Source organism: Rhincodon typus, chromosome 23 (genome assembly GCF_021869965.1).
Source record: "Rhincodon typus isolate 14 chromosome 23, sRhiTyp1.1, whole genome shotgun sequence".
Classification (NCBI taxonomy): domain Eukaryota; kingdom Metazoa; phylum Chordata; class Chondrichthyes; order Orectolobiformes; family Rhincodontidae; genus Rhincodon; species Rhincodon typus.
Genome location: NC_063354.1, coordinates 45,552,432 through 45,570,666, shown reverse-complemented (window position 1 = coordinate 45,570,666; position 18,235 = coordinate 45,552,432). Strand labels below are relative to the sequence as shown.

Sequence of the window (18,235 nt, the reverse complement as noted above, 5' to 3'; positions counted from 1 at the left end):
TCTGTAAATTCTACATGAAGCAATTCTCCGGATAGGATGTTTTTGGGAACGAGGCATTAAAACCTGCCCTCCCATTAACTGTAAAAGATCTCGGAGCACAAATTCACAGAACAGTTGGGAAATTCTTCCAGTATCATAGCTAAAATTTATCCCTGATGTAACACAAGAGATTTGGTCACAATCATATTGTTAATTTTTTGGGAGTTTACTGTGCACAATTTGTTGTTTCCTGCCTTATAACAGAGGCTAAAATTGCTTTATTGTCTGTAATAATAGCTGTGAAGGAGCCCCAAATATTCCTGATGCCATTGTTAAGTGCAGTAGTATACCATTTGGCATATTTAAGCTTGCTTCTGTACATGCCTTCCACATGCTCATAACTGATCTTCTCGTTCATCATCAGTTTTCCACTTGCTTCCTACATCCCTTAATTCCCTCAAGTTTGAAAAATCTATCTCAGCCTTAATCAACAACAGTTTCCACAGATCTCTAATGTAGGCCATTCCTAAGATTCATAGGCCTCAGAGTGAAGACATTTATCCTTATCTCAGTCTTAAATGATTGATCCCTATCCTGAGAATGTGCCCCTGTATTTGAGATTCTCTAGCCAGGGGAAGTAACCGCTCAGTGTTTACCCTGTCAGGCCCCTTCAGAATCTTTTATGTTCCAATTAAAGCATGTGTCAGGTCTGACCTTTTCTGTGTGAGATTGCAACTTCTTGGAAAATGTTCATTAAAAGATAAGGTTTAGCAACAATCAGGACTTTTGCAATCTCTTGCGACCCCAAACCTAAACATCGTTAAATGAAAACGGTGATTACAGATCCTGCTTGATTTCTTTATACCCTCTTTGAGGCGTTGACATCCTTCCTGAAGTGTGGACAAAATACTCCAGCTGAGGCCTAACCAGTCTTTAATAAAGGTTTAACTTGCTTTCTTGGAAAGAAGAGTCTCTACTCTTCCACTTCTTACATCTTGCTTTTCTGTCCCTTGTAGGATTACAGAGCAACAGAGAACCAGATTGTATTCCAGCCTGGTGAGACTCGCAAAGAGATTCCTGTTGTTCTCCTGGAGCAGACCGAGATTGATACCCTGCTGGGAAATGAGCAGGAGAAAAAATTCTGCATGGAGCTGTATAATCCCCAAAATGGAGCAAAGCTTGGGAAGTATCCCGAAACCAACGTCATCATCACTGATGATAACGGTGTGTTTAACCGGTGCCTTGTTTGTTGCGTAACTTTTTATGCTCCCTCTTGGTCACTGGCCACCACCTAAATCCCCAACAAAATGATCCAAAAGAGACTGTTCCTGGTAATGTGGGCCCTGGCACAGGCCAATGGCAACCATGTTCTGTGTGATCTGAAAGGCTATTTCACCAAGGGCTGCATCACTTCGAGTGTACATTTTGTCCTCATTTACACACCCACATCCAGGACACAGTCCACCCACAGACACACATACACCACGCAGCCCACCCACAGACACACACAACCACCTGCAAGCCCAACTCATTCCAGCACCCTCTCCCCCCACACCACATTTAAACACCCACTCATGGGCAAGTGGGCAAACCTTGCTCATGTGAGCACACAGTCACATGCCACATGTCTACACACACCATTTACAGGTATGTACAGACTGACCTACTCTCTTCCATCAGAGGGCACTCACTTCTCTCATAGCCCAAAGGTGCTGAGACAAACTACCCTGCTGCACATGGTCCAGAACTGAACTTGGGAGCTTCTTCCAGTTGATTGGTGAAGAAGTGATCAAGGTAATATAGTTGAATTCCACTTTTTGTAACGCTAATTGTAATACAAGATTCAAACTAGCATTACTAATAATATCAACCAGTTCAGAGGGCCCTGGAAAGTAATACAGAAACATTACATTGACATTTCACAGGCTCCTGCCCCTCACACAGTCAGCTGGAAATCCAGGGTAAATTTCCCAACTGTGTCACCATCTGGTGGCTGAGGAGCCCTGTTTCGGGTCTTCCCCATATTAGAGCAGGCTACTTCTCCTCAGATTGTCACAACACAAACCCATCAGAAATAGATGGATGGCCACAGCACAGAACTAACTAAGCAGCTCAGATGGGCAACAGTCATTTGATGAAACTTTTAATCCTGCTCAGAGTGACATATGTGTGTGTGAATGATCATGTGTCTCTATTCAAGTGTGTGTCTGTAGTTCTGTGAGTGTGCACATCTGTGTGTCAGTGTGAAAGTATGTGTATGTTTCTATGAGGCTGTGTGTGGCTGTATGCCTGGGTCTTTGTGTATGTGTGTGTGTATATGTTTGCAAGTGTGTGTGCCTGTGTCTCTGTGATTATGTATAAATGTCTTTGTGTGTGTATCTGTCTATACATGGAGTGTATGTGATACTGTGTGTGAGTGAGCGTGTGAGTGTGACTGAGAAGGTGTAAAGGTGGACATAAGAAATGAACGCAAGACATATGGTCCTTTTGAGCCTGCTGTACCATCCAGTAATATGTCTTTTGAGCTCTATTTTACCCTGCCATAATTTCATCTTGAGTCTTGAGTATATTCAAAACTGAATTTCCACAGCTCACTGGAGTAGACATTTTTAATTATTACACTCCTTTGAGACAGCAGTAATAACAAAAGAATTTGAACTTTCCGTTATTGGTTTAAAAACTGATTTTACATTTTAAGGCTTTTAGTATAAAATAAAACTGAAATCACTATTGACTAAACAGTTTTTTTGTAGGCAAATTATACTTTAAATCACAAAACAGAAATTTTTCATCTTTTCTTTAAATCCAGCTGATAAATCATACTTCATGTTTATACTTTATACTAACCTTTACTTAGACATGAAATTTTCCCAGAATCAGTTCATAATGAATCTTAGCTCCTGAGGATTTGCTTCTGTTCTGTTCCTTTCTCAGCCTGGTAGCTTCTAGCCCCAGAATTGTTCTTTACTCTGAAAGTCTTACTAGGGATCTTGCCTCTACAGTATAATGCAGGCAAATCTTGCAGCTTCATCTTAACTCCTTATTAATTTGGTCTTTTCAAACATGTCCAAGCTTCTACCTACATTCTGGCACAATGAGTCATAAAGACTTCTTGTCTCTAGCTGCTTGTTCTCATGTGGACCTAACCCACCTGTTTGTGACATTGTGATATTTTAGGAAAGCCAGTACCCAATCCTTTGCAATGGCTTCTGCTGGACCCATTCTTGTGGGAATATGAATGACATGAACCTTGTATTCAGGTAGTAATGCTGACAACTATTATTTAGACACCAAATCCAAATTTATCCTGGAATCAAAGACACTTCAAGTAAAGCCTTTTATAACCTGACATTTTTAACATTTACTGCCATTTTTAAAAAATCTTCATTTAATGTTTAACAGTTCTATCATCCATACCTGTTGTCATACAAACTTTAGTATAGATTACATAACCACCTTCGTTTTACCCTAAAATATAGTAATCTTGTGAATCTCCAATTGTAAGAACACTGAGTGAAAAAATGTAACAATATCTCAGTCCTAAATGAGACACATAACCCTAATTCTAAGCTGTCCAGGCAGGGGCAACATTTTCCAGCTCCCATTCTCCCTGTCAATTCCGTAAGGATTTTATATGCTTCAATGAAATTACTTCCCATTCATCTAAGGCAACTATAGGTCTCTACTCAACATCTCCTCATAGGTCAATCCCTACATTTCACGAGTCAGTCTTGTGACCATTCATTGGATTCTATCCAAGACAAGTTTGTCCTGTCCTTGTACAGAGATTCAAATTGTACACAGTATTTCAGGTGTGGTCTCATCCTAAATCATCACAGTAAGACTTAATTAATGCAGTATCCCAAATAATAAAGGCTAACATTTGCTTTCCTATTAGTTGCTGTACATGCATATTAATCTTGTGTGATTCTTATAGGATCCACAGATTCCTCTGAAAACTATCATTTTCCACTGTCTCATTTAAAAAATTGTGTTTCCATTTTTCTACATTTTGCCACCTACCTTACATACCTCCTTGTGGCTTAATCTTCCATCTACCTTTGTCTTGGCAGCAAATGAATATGTTACACTTAAGACTCCTCATCCAAGTCATTGGTACAGATTTTAAATGGCTCAGGACAAAGCAATGGTATTTGTGGTTTCCTGCTGATTACAGCCTGCCAAACTAAATAAGATTTGTTTATTCCTATGTTCTGTTTTGATTCTGTTACTGAATCCCTAACAAAAGCTATCTTTGTATACCTGATTGTTCATGTGGCAAGGGGTTACACTGGTTGTTTATATGTGCCCCACATAATTATAAATAAGTTATAAATAGTTTGAGTGTACAATTTGGACAACTCACACAGCTCGAAACTAAGTGGGTCATTGTTCTGTTGTTTGATGCCTGATTGATTCAGACAGTGAGTACTGATGATGATTTATTAATACTCCTCTGTCTCATCTCAGAGAAGCTAATCCCAATTGACACCCCACCTCTCAACCTGAAAGCTCATCCAATTGACAGCAGGAGGATCCAGGTGAATTGGAGCCCACCTCCGGGTGAGCCATCAGGATACAGGGTAAGACTCAAACTGTTCCAGGGTATCTGAACTACCAGCCTAGCACACTGCCCATCGAAAGCAGAAATTGCTGAAGAAACTCAGAAGATCTGGGTCCCTGGACTTGAAACTTCAATTCCTGTTTATCTCTCCACACATGCTGCCAGACCTGCCGAGATTCTCTAGCAACTTTGGTTTTTGTTTCAGATTTTCAGCATCCACAGTTCTTTGTGTTACGCTGCCCATCAAATCCAGTGTCAGTAATGACCATATAGTGTCACCATTGAAAGCCCTTTAGGTACTTATATATTTACTGTTATAAACAGTCCTTCAAGTGGGTTTGCTGTCTATAGTTAGTTAAACCCAAAAAAACACAGCAAGGATGTAGAGGGGACAGGAAAGACCCAGATGTGGGACATCTAAAGGGTTTGCAAATGGTGACACAATATGTTCATAATTGGCACTGGATTTGATGTGGAGTGTAATAACACAAAAACTATATATGAGGCAAATGGGCATGAAAAACTGGAATCAACAAAAATAACTTTGATGGATAAGCTGTGTGCAGACCCTAAATGGACAGTGTAACTAACTGAGCAATAAAATAACCAACTGGGCAATATAACTAAGTGGGCAACAATATAGCTAACTGGGCATTATAAATAATTCAGAAACATAAGTAACCAAATAACATAACTAAAAACTGAAAGAACTGCAGATACTGTAAGTCAGGAACAAAAACAGAAGTTGCTGGAAAAGCTCAGCAGGTCTGGCAGCATCTGTGAAGAGAAATCAGAGTTAACGGTTCAGGTGCGGGACCGTTCCTCAGAAACTGATTTTTCTTCACAGATGCTACCAGACCTACTGAGCTTTCCCAGCAACTTCTGTTTTTGTTCCTGAATAACATAACTAACTGGATAATAATATAACTAACTAAGCAATATAACTAATTGGATCTGAAGAAGGGTCTAGGCCTGAAACGTCAGCCTCCCTGCTCCTCTGATGCTGCTTGGCCTGCTGTGTTCATCCAGCTGTACACCTTGTTATCTCAGATCTGCAGTTCCTACTATCTCTAACTAATTTGGCAATTGGTTTTGGAGCTTAAGCAACAGTTGGTGATATTGTGGTGCATTTTGTAAATTTGAAAGCAATATGTATAACAAATTTCTGGATGTGGTTATCCCACAGCTTCTAGGTGTGCAGGCAGAGAAGGAATTATAACTGCTAGCAAATCAAGCAAGTCATGTAGGAGAACACCACACCCTTCAGTGATATTCAGTGGGGAATTCAGGTTGACAAAGTTCACGCTATCATGGCTGGTGCAGGTGGAGAGGAGGCAAGTCAAGAAAATATTGGTGCTGGGAGATTCAACAGTTCGGGGAGCAGACAGGCATTTGTGTAGGTGAAGGCGTGATCGTATGATGGTATGTAACTTCTCAGTGCCAGAGTCAGGGATGTCACAATAGTTCTGAGGTCCTGGTCCATATCAGCACCAATGACAGAGGCAGGCAAGGTTTTAGAAGCCAGGGAAGGAATTAAAAAGTAGGATCTCAAAGGTAGTAATTATTGAATTACTCCCAGTGTCTTTCACCACTGTGTGCAGAAATAACAGGGTAGTGAAGCTGAATGTATGGCTAGAGAAAGGGTACAGGAGGATGGGCTTAAGACTCCTGTCACACTGGTGTGAGTTTCAGTCTGGGGGTACCTTAACTTGCCTTGGCTGGTCTGGACTTTGATTTAGACAATGAACCTGGGTAATCTGCTAAGGGCAGTGTGGGGTCAGAAAGGCAAAACTTTGACCTTTTATTCTCTATTCCTTTTTGGCTACAGGACGTTTCTGGCCACAGGAGTGGCCCCAGAGGACTCCTAATAGTGTACTGTGGCTTAACAGGTAGAAAGGGATAAATGGAGGAACTTCTTTTGTAATTCATTCCTGGGATGTGAGCATTGCTGGCTGGCCGTCATTTATTGCCCATCTCTGGTTGCTCTTGAGAAGGTGATGGTGAGCTGCCTTCTTGAACCACTGCAGTCCACATGCTATAGGTAGACCCACAATGCAGTAAGGGAGAGAATTTCAGGATTTTGACCCAGCGACAGTAAAGGAATGACAATATATTTCCATGTCAGAATGCTGAGGGGCTTGGAAGGGAACTCGCAGGTGGTGGTGGACAGTTAGATGGTCCACTTAGAGGACACTTAGCTACACCTGTGTAGTTCTCAACAATAGAAAAGAAATTGAGACTATCGATCATCACTGAGAGATGTATGGATCAATCAAGGTCAGTCAGTGGAGATTTGATAAAGGAAAATGTGTCTGACTAACTTAGCTGATTGTTTGAAGAGGGTCAATGAAGGTTGCGGGTTTGACATAGTCTTCACAGATTTTAGCAACACATTTGACAAAGTCCCATTTCTGGCAGACTGGTCAGAAAACTAAAAGCTTAGGCAGCAAGTTGGATTCAGAACTGAGTCAGTGCCAAGAAGCCAAAGTTAATGGACAATGAGTGTTTTAGTGACTGGATGACTGCTTCCAGTTGGGTTCTGAAGAACTCTGTCCTCACCCTTGCTGCTCATGGTACATATCAATGATTTAAACTTAAATGGAAGGTTGCAAATAATGTAAAAACTGACCATGTGTTTAGTAGTAAAAACCAGTCGTGGACTGCAGAAAGATATCAATGGATTGATTGGGTGGGCAGAAAAGTGACAAATGAAATTCAGTCTGGAGAAGGGTGAGTTTTCAGAAGGAAAACAAAGCAAAGGACTATACAAATGCTGGGACACTGCTAGGTGTAGAGGTAGTGAGGGATCTTGGAGTGAAAGTCCAAGGAACCCTAAAGGTGGGGACACAAGATACTTTCCTTTATCAGCAAAGGCCTAAAGTATAAGAGTGGGAGGTTAAGCTGAAACTGCATAAAAACATAGTTAGACAGCAACTAATCACTCCATATGGTTCTTGTCGCTAACAAACAGGAAGGATGTAGTCTTCTGGAAAAGGAGATTTCTGAGGATGTTGCCAGGCTTATAGAATTTTAGCAATGAGGAATGATTAAATCAGTCGTGGTTGTTTAGAATAGATGAGACTGAGAAAAAACTAATTGTGGCTTATGAAATCACAAAGGGTCTAAATAGAATGGACAGGAAGTGCCTGTAGTCCTGAGAATCATAGAGACTTGCAGCACAGAAAAAGGCACTTCGGCCCATTGCATGTGCACCTGTCAAAAACAAGCACTTGATGATTCTAATTCCATTTTCCAACATCTGTCACATGGCCTTGAATGCCTTGACATTGCAAGTGCACAACTAAATACTTCTTAAATGTTGAGGGTTCCTGCCTCTACAATCCTCATAGCCAGGGAGTTCCAAATTCCCACCATCCTCTGGGAATATTGTCTACCCCCTCCATGCTCTTCATTATTTGATACATCTCAATCATGTCCCCTCTCAATCTCCTCTGCTGTAAGGAAAAGCAACTCTATTCTGTCCACTCCCTGTTCATAACTGAAACTCTCCAGCCCAGGCAACGTCCTGGTAAACATCCCCTGCACCCTCTCCAATGATATCACATCCCTCCTATAATGTAGATTCCAGAACTGCACACAGTGCCAGAGCTGTGGCCTAACCAATGTTTTATACAGTTCCAGCATAACCTCCCTGCTCTTAAATTCTATGCTTCAGTAAGTAAAGATATGTCTCCCATATGCCACCTTAACCAATTTATCCACTTACCTTAAGGGACCGGTGTGCAGGTACACCAAGATCCTTCTGATTCTCAATGCTTCCCAGGATGCTTCCCAGGATCCTACCATTCATTATGTATCCCCTTGACTTTTTGTCCTGTCCAAGTGTATCACCTCACATTTATCTGGATTGAATTCTATTTACCACTGGTCAGCCATCCATATCCTCTTGTAATCCAAGGTGATACTCCTCACTATTTACCACCTGTCCACTTTTGCATCATCTGCAAACTTTCAGTCTTTAGCTGAGAGGTCAATTACCAAGGTGTGTGAATTTAAAGTAATTGATAGAAGACAGGGAGTTGATGGGGAATTTGTTTGCTGAAAAGATGGTAGTGGGAGTTCTGGAATGCCTTGTCCGAAGGAGGGAGGGGATTGAGCGAAGACTCCTCACCATATGTAATGAAAAGCTCTTGGACTTGCATTTAAGGTGTTATAGTCCGCAGGGCTATGGACCAAAAGCTAGAAGGTGGATTTGACTGGATAGTTTTTTATTAGTTGGCACGGATACAATGTGCCAAATGGCCTCCTTTGGTGCCATAGGCTTTCCATATTTCTATAACTAAGTGGGCAACATATGTAGCAGCCTTTGGTGTGGCCCTTAAGATAAAGTTGCATGGTATTACAGGTAATGTATTGGCATGGATAGAGGATTGATTGACCAGTAGAAAGCAAAGAGTAGGGGTAAATGGGTGTTTTTCTGGTTGGCGGTCAGTGGCTAGTGGTGTGCCTCAGAGATCAGTGTTGGGACTGCAATTGTTTACAATTTACATAGATGATTTGGAGTTGGGGACTAAGTGTGGTGTGGCAAAATTTGCAGATGACACTAAGGTGAGTGGTAGAGCAAAGTATTCAGAAGACACAAAGTTTGCAGAGGGATATAGATAGTCAAAGTGAGTGGGCAAAGGTCTGGCAGATGGAGTACAATGTTGATAAGTGTGAGGTCATCCATTTTGGTAGGAATAACAGCAAAATGGACTATGTTTTAAATGGTAAAAAATTGCAGCACGCTGCTGTGCAGAGGGACTTGGGTGTCCTTGTGCATGGATCGCTAAAAGTAGGATTGCAGGTGCAGCAGGTAATTAAAAAGGCAAATGGAATTTTGTCTGCCATTGCTAGAGGGATGGAGTTTAAAAACAGGGAGGCTATGCTGCAGCTGTATAGGGTCCTGGTGAGGCTACACCTGGAGTACTGTGTGCAGTTTTGGTCTCCTTACTTGAGAAGAGATATACTAGCACTGGAGGGGGTGCAGAGGAGATTCACTCGGTTGATTCCAGAGTTGAGAGGGTTGGATTGTGAAGAGAGACTGAGTAGACTGGGACTATACTCATTGGAATTCAGAAGAATGAGGGAGATCTCATAGAAACATATAATATTATGAAGGGAATAGACAAGATGGAGGCAGGGAGGTTGTTTCCGCTAGCAGGTGAAAGTAGGACTAGAGGGCATATCCTCAAAATAAAGGGAAGCAGATGTAGGACTGAGGTCAGGAGGAACTTCTTCACCCAAAGGGTTGTGAATCTGTGGAATTCCCTGTCCAGTGAAGTGGTTGAAGCTACCTCGCTGAATATTTTTAAGGCAAGGCTAGATACATTTTTGAACAGTAAAGGAATTAAGGGTTATGGTGAGTGGGTGGGTAAGTGGAGCTGGTCTCAAAAAGATCAGCCATGATCTTATTAAATGGCGGTGCAGGCTCGAGACGCCGGATGGCCTACTCCTGCTCCTAGTTCTTGTGTTCTAATGTGTTCTTATTAACTGGACATGCTTTTCTTTTCTCAGGTGGAGTACTGGCCTGAGGATGACAGGCTTGCCTCTCAGGTCATAGAGACAAAGAATACTTTTGCTGAGCTCATCAATCTCCAGCCAGGCTGTTACTACGCAATGAGTGCACTGGCCTACAATGATCTTGCAGATGGCCCCTGCTCGGATATCACTTACTGTCACACTTTGAATGAGGGTAAATCAGTTTTGAGCAACATTAGTAGATGTTATGGAATAGATCTGAATTCTGTATCAGCACTGGGGGCAGTGCCCCTAAGGACAGAAAATTGACCCTTGTCTACATGATTCTTATTCACATCACCAACCTCTGATCTTACACGTCATTGCTTTAGTCATTTATTTTCTCTGTTAGCATTTTCAGCCTTTCTGTTTCCTTTGGAAAATACCCCTTTGATTTTTTTGGGCATATGGTCGTGTAGTGGTCTATATAGTCTATGATCTATATGGTCTACAGTGGAAGTCTGATATATTGCAGACGTTGGGGTCTAAGAAGTGAAACCATGTTATTGCTGAACCACATTTTGGCTGAATTTCAGTTATGCTGAGTGCTGTTGTACAACCTCGGAGCATTGCAAGCTTTAAAGCTCAGACCGTTGTCAATGCCATGTTGGATTACAGCTGAGCAATTCTAAAGGTCTTGTTATTTCAGAATATGGGCCATGTGACAACTCAGAAACCAGCTCCTCATAAACAATGAGTCTTTTTATTTTTATGTGGGATATGGGTGTTGCTGACTGGACCAGCATTTATTGCAATAACCCTAATGGCTCTGGGGAAGGTGATGGTGAGCTGCCTTCTTGAACCACTGCAGGTGTGGGTGCACCTACAGGACAGTTAGTGAGGGACTTGCAGGATTTTGACACAGCGACAGTAAAGGAACGGTGATATGGCTCTAGGTCAGGATGGTGAGTGACTTGGAGGGAACTTGCAGGCGCTGGTATTCTCATGTATGTGCTGCCCTTGTCCTTGTAGGAGCAGGCATGGGTTTGGAAAGTGCTGTCGAAGGAGCCCGACTGAGTTGCTGCAGCGTATCTTACACAGTGGACGCCTGTTACAACATGAATCATTATTATGCAGTGGTAGTTATGCTATTCCATCCATGACAACTTTATATATCCCTCAAAAACAGAAGGGAAATTTTCCATAAGAGACTTGGAGGTCAAGAATGGTGGTGAGGGGGGAATGGGGAGACAGGGTAACTAGAAAGTGTGAGAAAGTGCTGACATCAAAGCTTGTTGCAGGTGGAATCCAGATTGTGACTCATACCAATGTCTTGCAGTCACTCACCTGACGTACTCCCATATCTTCTAAAACTTAGAATCATAGAATCCCCACAGTGTGGAAACAGGCCATTTGGCCCAACAACTCCACACAGACCTTCTGAAGATCATCCCATCCAGACCCATCCCCTAACCCTACATTTCCCATATCTAACACACCTAACCTACACATCCCTGAACACTTGGGGCAAATTAGCATGGCCAATCCACCTAACTGGTGGCATGGTGGCTCAGTGGTTAGCACTGCTGCCTCAGCACCAAGGACTGGGTTCAATTCCACCCTCGGGTGACTGTCTGTCTGTTTGGAGTTTGCATGTTCTCCCCGTGTCTGCGTGGGTTTCATCCGGGTGCTCCGGTTTCCTCCCACAGTCCAAAGATGTGCAGGTTAGGTGGATGGACCATGCTAAATTGCCCATAGTATCTGGGTCTGTGAAGGTTAGGTGGATTAGACATGGGAAATGCAGGGTTACAGGGAAAAGGTAGGGGCATGGGTCTGGGTGGGATGCTCTTTGGAGGGGTGGTGTGGACTTGTTGGGCTGAATGGCCTGTTTCCACACTGTAGGGATTCTGTGAAACTTGCACATCTTTGGACTTTGGGAGGAAACCAGAGCACCCAGCAGAAACCCACGCAGACACAGGGAGACTGTGCAAACTCCACGCAGACAGTCGCCCGATGCTGGAATCGAATCCAGGTCCCTGGCGCTGTGAGGTAGCAGTGCCAATCGCTGAGCCACCATGTCACCCTACTCTGTGATTCACAATTACCTGGATAATGTGCTTACAGCTTTGAAGTGGGACTTAATAAGATCATATGATGTAAGAGTAGAAGTTGGCCTATCAATCCGTTGAGTCTGCTCCATTATTCAATGAGATTATGGCTGCTCTGATCATCCTCAACTCCACTTTACTGCTTTTACCCATAATCCTTGATTCCCTTGCTGACTAAAAATCTATCTTTATCAAACCTAAATCTATCTGAGCCTTGAATAAATTTAATGATCCACTCTTTACAGCCCTCTGTGGTAAAGAATTCCACAGATTCAAAACCCTCTGTGAGAGAAGAAATTCTTCCTCATCTCTGTCTTAAATGTGGGATTTGTGAGATTATGCCTCTGGTCTCAGACTCTCCCACAAGAGGAAGCAACCTTTCTGCACCAGCCCTCTTGAGTCCCCTAAGGATCTTGTATGTTTCAATGAGGGTGCCTCTCGTTCTTCTAAATTCCGATGAGTACAGGCCCAATCTTCTCAAACTCTCCTCATTAGAGAGTCTCTCCATAGCTGGTGTCAGCCTAGCGAACCTTCTCTTTCCTGTGGCCGTCTGCTTGTGCACAGTGACCAAGCTGCTCTGACACCAAATGTAAGCTTAACCAATGTATAACCTCGTGCTTTTCTTCTCTCTCACTCTTTTTGAATAGCACAATGACAATTTTCCATTCTCTAGGAATGTTCCTGAAGTGAGACAACTTTGAAAGATTATATTGAGGGAATCTACAAAATTCTCACCCATGATCATTTAAATAGAATCTATCTGGTTCTGGATATTTATCACTCTGCAATTCCAATGTTTTCAAATTTTCTCTGGTCAAGCAATATCTTCATTTTAAAACAACCATGGCCTTGTCTCTCCTTGTCTTTCATTGTCTCTGTTGTCCCCTCCAGCCCCAGAGCACCTTGTGGACTTTTTTACTATGCTAATTCTGGCCGAACAATCACTCCATCACTGAGTGCAGCATCCTCATCTGCCTTGACACTGAGCTCTAGAGTTCGAGCATGTTTCCCTCTACCTCCACATCCTCCTCTAAGGTGCTCCTTAGGTTCTGTTTCATGAATCAAGCTTTCAGTCATACGGACTGATATCTCCTTGTGTAGCTCAGTATCAAGTTCATGATGTTTCTGTAAAGTACCTTGAAATGTTTAGTTACATTAAAATCACTGTATCAATGTTTATCACTGTTAATTTTGGTGAGTCCCCTTCCCTGATTCAATGCAGTATTAGTTTCCTTGTGATCTCTATCATGCTGAACTCTTCCTTTATTGTAAATGCGGACACAATAGAGATCCAACACTTCCCTTATTTTCATTGACAATAGCACTATAATCAGCTTTCAAGTGGAGAACATTACTCATACCATCTTCTTTTTCTAATTACGTAATAAATCTTTTTGTGGTGAATGTCATATCCTTTGCACGTTTCTTTCAGTACTCATTTTGTAGTGATTATTATCAATTTTCTCACCCTTTGCTGTTTCTTGTTTCTCTCCCAGATACCAGGATTTTATTTTTGCAATTTGTGTTTTTTCCCCTAGTTTAATGTTGTCTCTCACCTCATTAGTCTTCCATTTTTTCTGTTGGCAAGTAAAGCCTTTGCCTGTTAGATGTATAAAGTTCTGCATCACAAATTCTTTCAGAATTCTGTCCTCCAATTTTCTGTGGTTTTCTGCATCAGCAGATTTATCAGTATATTGTGGACAGTTTGTCTCGACCAATTGAAGCCATCCTTACCTAAATCTAGAATATTAGTTGTTGCTTTGTGTTTCTCCTTTCCAAACATCAGGCTGAATTTGATCACATTTTGGCCACTTTTAGATATATGTTCACATTTTGTTAGGCTATTAACTATACCTGATTCATTACTTGTAATATCTAATATGACATGCCTTCTTGGTTCTAGGACACGTTGCAATAAACTATTCTGAATACACTGAAGAAATTTCGCTACCTTTCTTTCATGTAGTAGCCTTACCCCAATCTATATACGACAACTAAAACCTCTAATTATAACCATCCTGCCTTTGCCTCAAACTTATCTGATCTCTGCATTGAAGCAGTCTATCATTTCGGAGCTGATACTGGATGCCTTTACACTAATCCTACTATCCTTTTCTATTTCTTAATTCCATCCATAAAGTCTCCAGTGTCTATTGACCTCTCATTATATTCTCTTCTATCTTTAAAGCTGTTTAATCTTATTTCTATCATTTTCCCAGACTTTTCTGTGGAGTTTATAAACTGGTCTGTTTGGTTCCCAATCTTGGTTGGTGTGCAACCATCTAATGATTACCACATCATAACCAACAAGTTTAATTTGTATTTGAATGCATTCAATTTGCTCTGTATTTTCAGTGTGTATATATGAAAAACACATTTAAGCCGCACATCCTAAATAACTTCTCTAATGTTTCAATCTCGTATATTTTATTTTTCAGTCCAGATGAATAGTACTGGATTGCTCCCCATCCTTCTATAGTCAGTAAGAAAGTTTTTTTTAAGGTCTTTCATTAACGTGTACTGCTATCTGATATTACAGTAAATCAAGCAACAATCCCTCTGAAGGATGCCAACCCCATTAATTCCCCACCAACCAATGTGAAAGCTCACCCAATTGACAGCAGAAGAATCCGTCTGAATTGGACCCCTCCGCCAGGCCGACCATCAGAATATAAGGTAATGGATCTTTGACCATCTGCTTAGGTTGTGAGCAGCATTGATTCTGGTGTCAGTGTGAAGTACTGAACTCCGCGATCATTGGGGATTACTTGACAGCAGCAGGACTGTTGACTCCTACAGTAGGACTGAGAGTTCCACAGACATCCTTAAAGGAAATGATGCAGAGCATCCACACAAATACATTAAATGGCAGAGAAGGCACGCTCGAACTCCTGAACTTTCAGCATATTACACTGCCAGCTATAGCCTATTACCCAAATCCTTTTCATAACTGTTACCCTTTGTTAGCTAGCTCAACATTCTTTCTCTGTGGTACCAAAGACTGAAAGCTCTAGTTGGACTCACCATAAACAAATAACAGTTGAACAGAATGATGAATTTAAGGTTTACACATGGTGTATCTTCTCTGCCTCTCCTAAAGTTCCATGTGAGACCCCTCTGAGGCTGAATGGTACTCTCTTGGTCCCACCATTAAAGTTCCACAGTACTTCCTATACGTTCTTCTCCCTTGTGGTTCCATGGTACATCTGGTGTGGCTTCTCCATTGCCACCCACTCCTCCTCAAGGTTCAATGGTGCATCCCATATGAATAGGTTTAAGTTTCCTGGTTTCCATCCAACACTGGTGCCTATTGAGTCCCAATAGAACATGACAGATGGCTCATGGTAAAGCATATGCCTCCTTCTCCAAAGGTGTTGATGAGAGAAACTGGGATTGTTCTCCTTCGAACAAAGAATAACTAAGTTTTAATGTTAAATGGTGACTCAATGAAGGTGTTCAAAATTAGGAAGGTTTTGATAAGATAGAAAGGGAGCAATTTGGTTCCACTAACAGATAAGTCAACAATGGGTGCCAAATTAAGATAAATTGACAGAAAAAGTCCTGGGAGGCAATAATGAAAATTTTATTTTTATGCATTGACCTATTATGATTCGGGGCCTGAAAGGGTGAATGGGGCAGATTCAATAATAGCCTTCTAAAGGAAATTTGATAAATATTTGAAAAATAAAGCAATACTGGTTATTGGCATTAGTTGGACAGTTCTTTCAAAGAGTCAGTGCATGCATAATGGGCAGAATGGCCTCGTTCTCCACTGTATGATTCTATGCTGTTCCCCTAATTGTGCGAAAACTTTGATTGTTGCTGTGACCAGATAAGTCAGCATTTTCAATGAGTTCCACACAGCAAGTTCATGAAAGAGGTTTGACATCTGGAGTCAGAGTGAATGGACAAAAAATTGGTTGACAGAATAGAAAGTAGAGAGTTTAGGTGAAGGATCATTACTCAGTATAGAGGAAAGTCAAATGTGGTATTCCACAACAATCAGTATACGGACAACAAGGTTCAGAGCTGGATGAACACAGCAGGCCAAGCAGCATCATAGGAGCAGTAAGGCTGACGTTTCGGGCCTAGACCCTTCATCAGAAATGGGGGAGGGGAAGGGGGTTCTGAAATAAATAGGGAGAGAGGGGGAGGCGGATAGAGGAGAAGATAGGTGGAGAGGAAACACAGGTCAAAGAGGCAGGGATGGAGCCAGTAAAGGGGAGTGTAGGTGGGGAGGTAGGGAGGGGATAGGTCAGTCCAGGGAGGACGGACAGGTCAAGGGGGCGGGATGAGGTTAGTAGGTAGGAAATGGGGGTGCAGCTTGAGGTGGGAGGAGGGGATAGGTGGGAGGAAGAACAGGTTAGGGAGGCGGGGACGAGCTGGGCTGGTTTTGGGATGCGGTAGGGGGAGGGGAGATTTTGAAGCTTGTGAAATCCACATTGATACCATTGGGCTGCAGGGTTCCCAAGCAGAATGAGTTGCTGTTCCTGCAACCTGCGGGTGGCATCGTTGTGGCACTGCAGGAGGCCCAGGATGGACATGTCGTCTGAGGAATGGGAGGGGGAGTTGAAATGGTTTGCGACTGGGAGGTGCAGTTGTTTATTGCGAACCGAGCGTAGGTGTTTTGCAAAGCGGTCCCTGAGCCTCCGCTTGGTTCTCCTGATGTAGAGGAGGCCACAACGGGTACAGCGGATGCAGTATACCACATTGGCAGATGTGCAGGTGAACATCTGCTTGATGTGGAAAGTCTTCTTGGGGCCTGGGATGGGGGTGAGGGAGGAGGTGTGGGGGCAGGTGTAGCACTTCCTGCGGTTGCAGGGAAAAGTGCCGGGTGTGGTGGGGCTGGAGGGGAGTGTGGAATGGACGAGGGAGTCACGGAGAGAGTGGTCCCTCCAGAAAGCAGATAAGGGTGGGGAGGGAAAGATGTCTTTGGTGGTGAGGTCGGATTGCAGATGGCGGAAGAGTCGGAGGATGATGCGTTGGATCCGGAGGTTGGTGGGGTGGTACGTGAGGACGAGGGGGATTCTTTTTGGTTGTTGTTGCGGGGATGGGGTGTGAGGGATGAGTTGCAGGAAATGCGGGAGATACGGTCGAGGGCGTTCTCGACCACTGGGGGGGGATGTTGCGGTCCTTGAAAAACGAGGACATCTGAGATGTACGGGAGTGGAATGCCTCATTCCTGGGAGCAGATGCAGCGGAAGCGAAGGAAATAGGGAATAGGGGATGGCATTTTTGCAGGAAGGTGGGTGGGAGGAGGTGTATTCTAGGTAGCTGTGGGAGTCGGTGGGCTTGAAATGGATATCAGTTTCTAGGTGGTTGCCCGAGATGGAGACAGAGGTCCAGGAAGGTGAGAGAGGTGTTAGAGATGGTCCAGGTGAACTTAAAGTTGGGGTGGAAGGTGTTGAAGTGGATGAACTGTTCGAGCTCCTTGTGGGAGCACGAGGCTGTGCCGATACAGTCATCAATGTAACGGAGGAAGAGGTGGGGTTTAGGGCCAGTGTAGGTATGGAAGAGGGATTGTTCTACATAACCTACAAAGAGGCAGGCATAGCTTGGGCCCATGCGGGTACCCATGGCCACCCCCTTTGTCTGTAGGAAATGAGAGTATAGGGACCAATGTTAGTTATATTTACATTAAAGATTTAGACTTAACTCAACAAGTGGACTCAATATAAAATGTACTAATGATACCAAACTGGGGATTCAGCCAACAAGGAGGAAAAATTCCACATAAAGTAATGAAACATTAGAAAACATGAAGACTGGGCAGCAAAGTGACAAATAAACTTTGTTATAGACAATTGTAAGGCGATGCACTTCGGTAGGAAAACAGAAATGATACCTGTGCCATTAGAAAATAAGAAACAAATGGGTAAAAAATCCAAGAAATCTAGGTATACAGGTATAAATATCATTTAAAATAACAATACAGGTTGGCAAAGCAACTAAAAGTGCTAACAAAGCACTGGAATTTATTTCTGAGGGTACAGAATTCTAAAGTGAAACTATGCTCACCTGGTAAGGTCAGGTGTATAGAATTGTATACGGATGTGGTCTCCATACCACAAAACAAACACACAAGGTCTGGTGAAAGTGAAAAGATCTATCAGTGTGGTTCCAG

The 18,235-nt window shown here is 42.6% G+C and overlaps 1 protein-coding gene across 1 annotated transcript in view; it reads left to right on the top strand.

Annotated features, from left to right (window-relative positions):
• itgb4 (integrin, beta 4) overlaps positions 1–18,235 on the top strand; it is a 93,597-nt gene that overhangs the window by 34,141 nt on the left and 41,221 nt on the right. The window contains exons 20-23 of the mRNA XM_048611152.1: positions 996–1,203; positions 4,450–4,562; positions 10,061–10,238; positions 14,651–14,787. Coding sequence (XP_048467109.1) covers positions 996–1,203; positions 4,450–4,562; positions 10,061–10,238; positions 14,651–14,787 — 636 coding nt within the window. The remainder of the gene's footprint in view (positions 1–995; positions 1,204–4,449; positions 4,563–10,060; positions 10,239–14,650; positions 14,788–18,235) is intronic.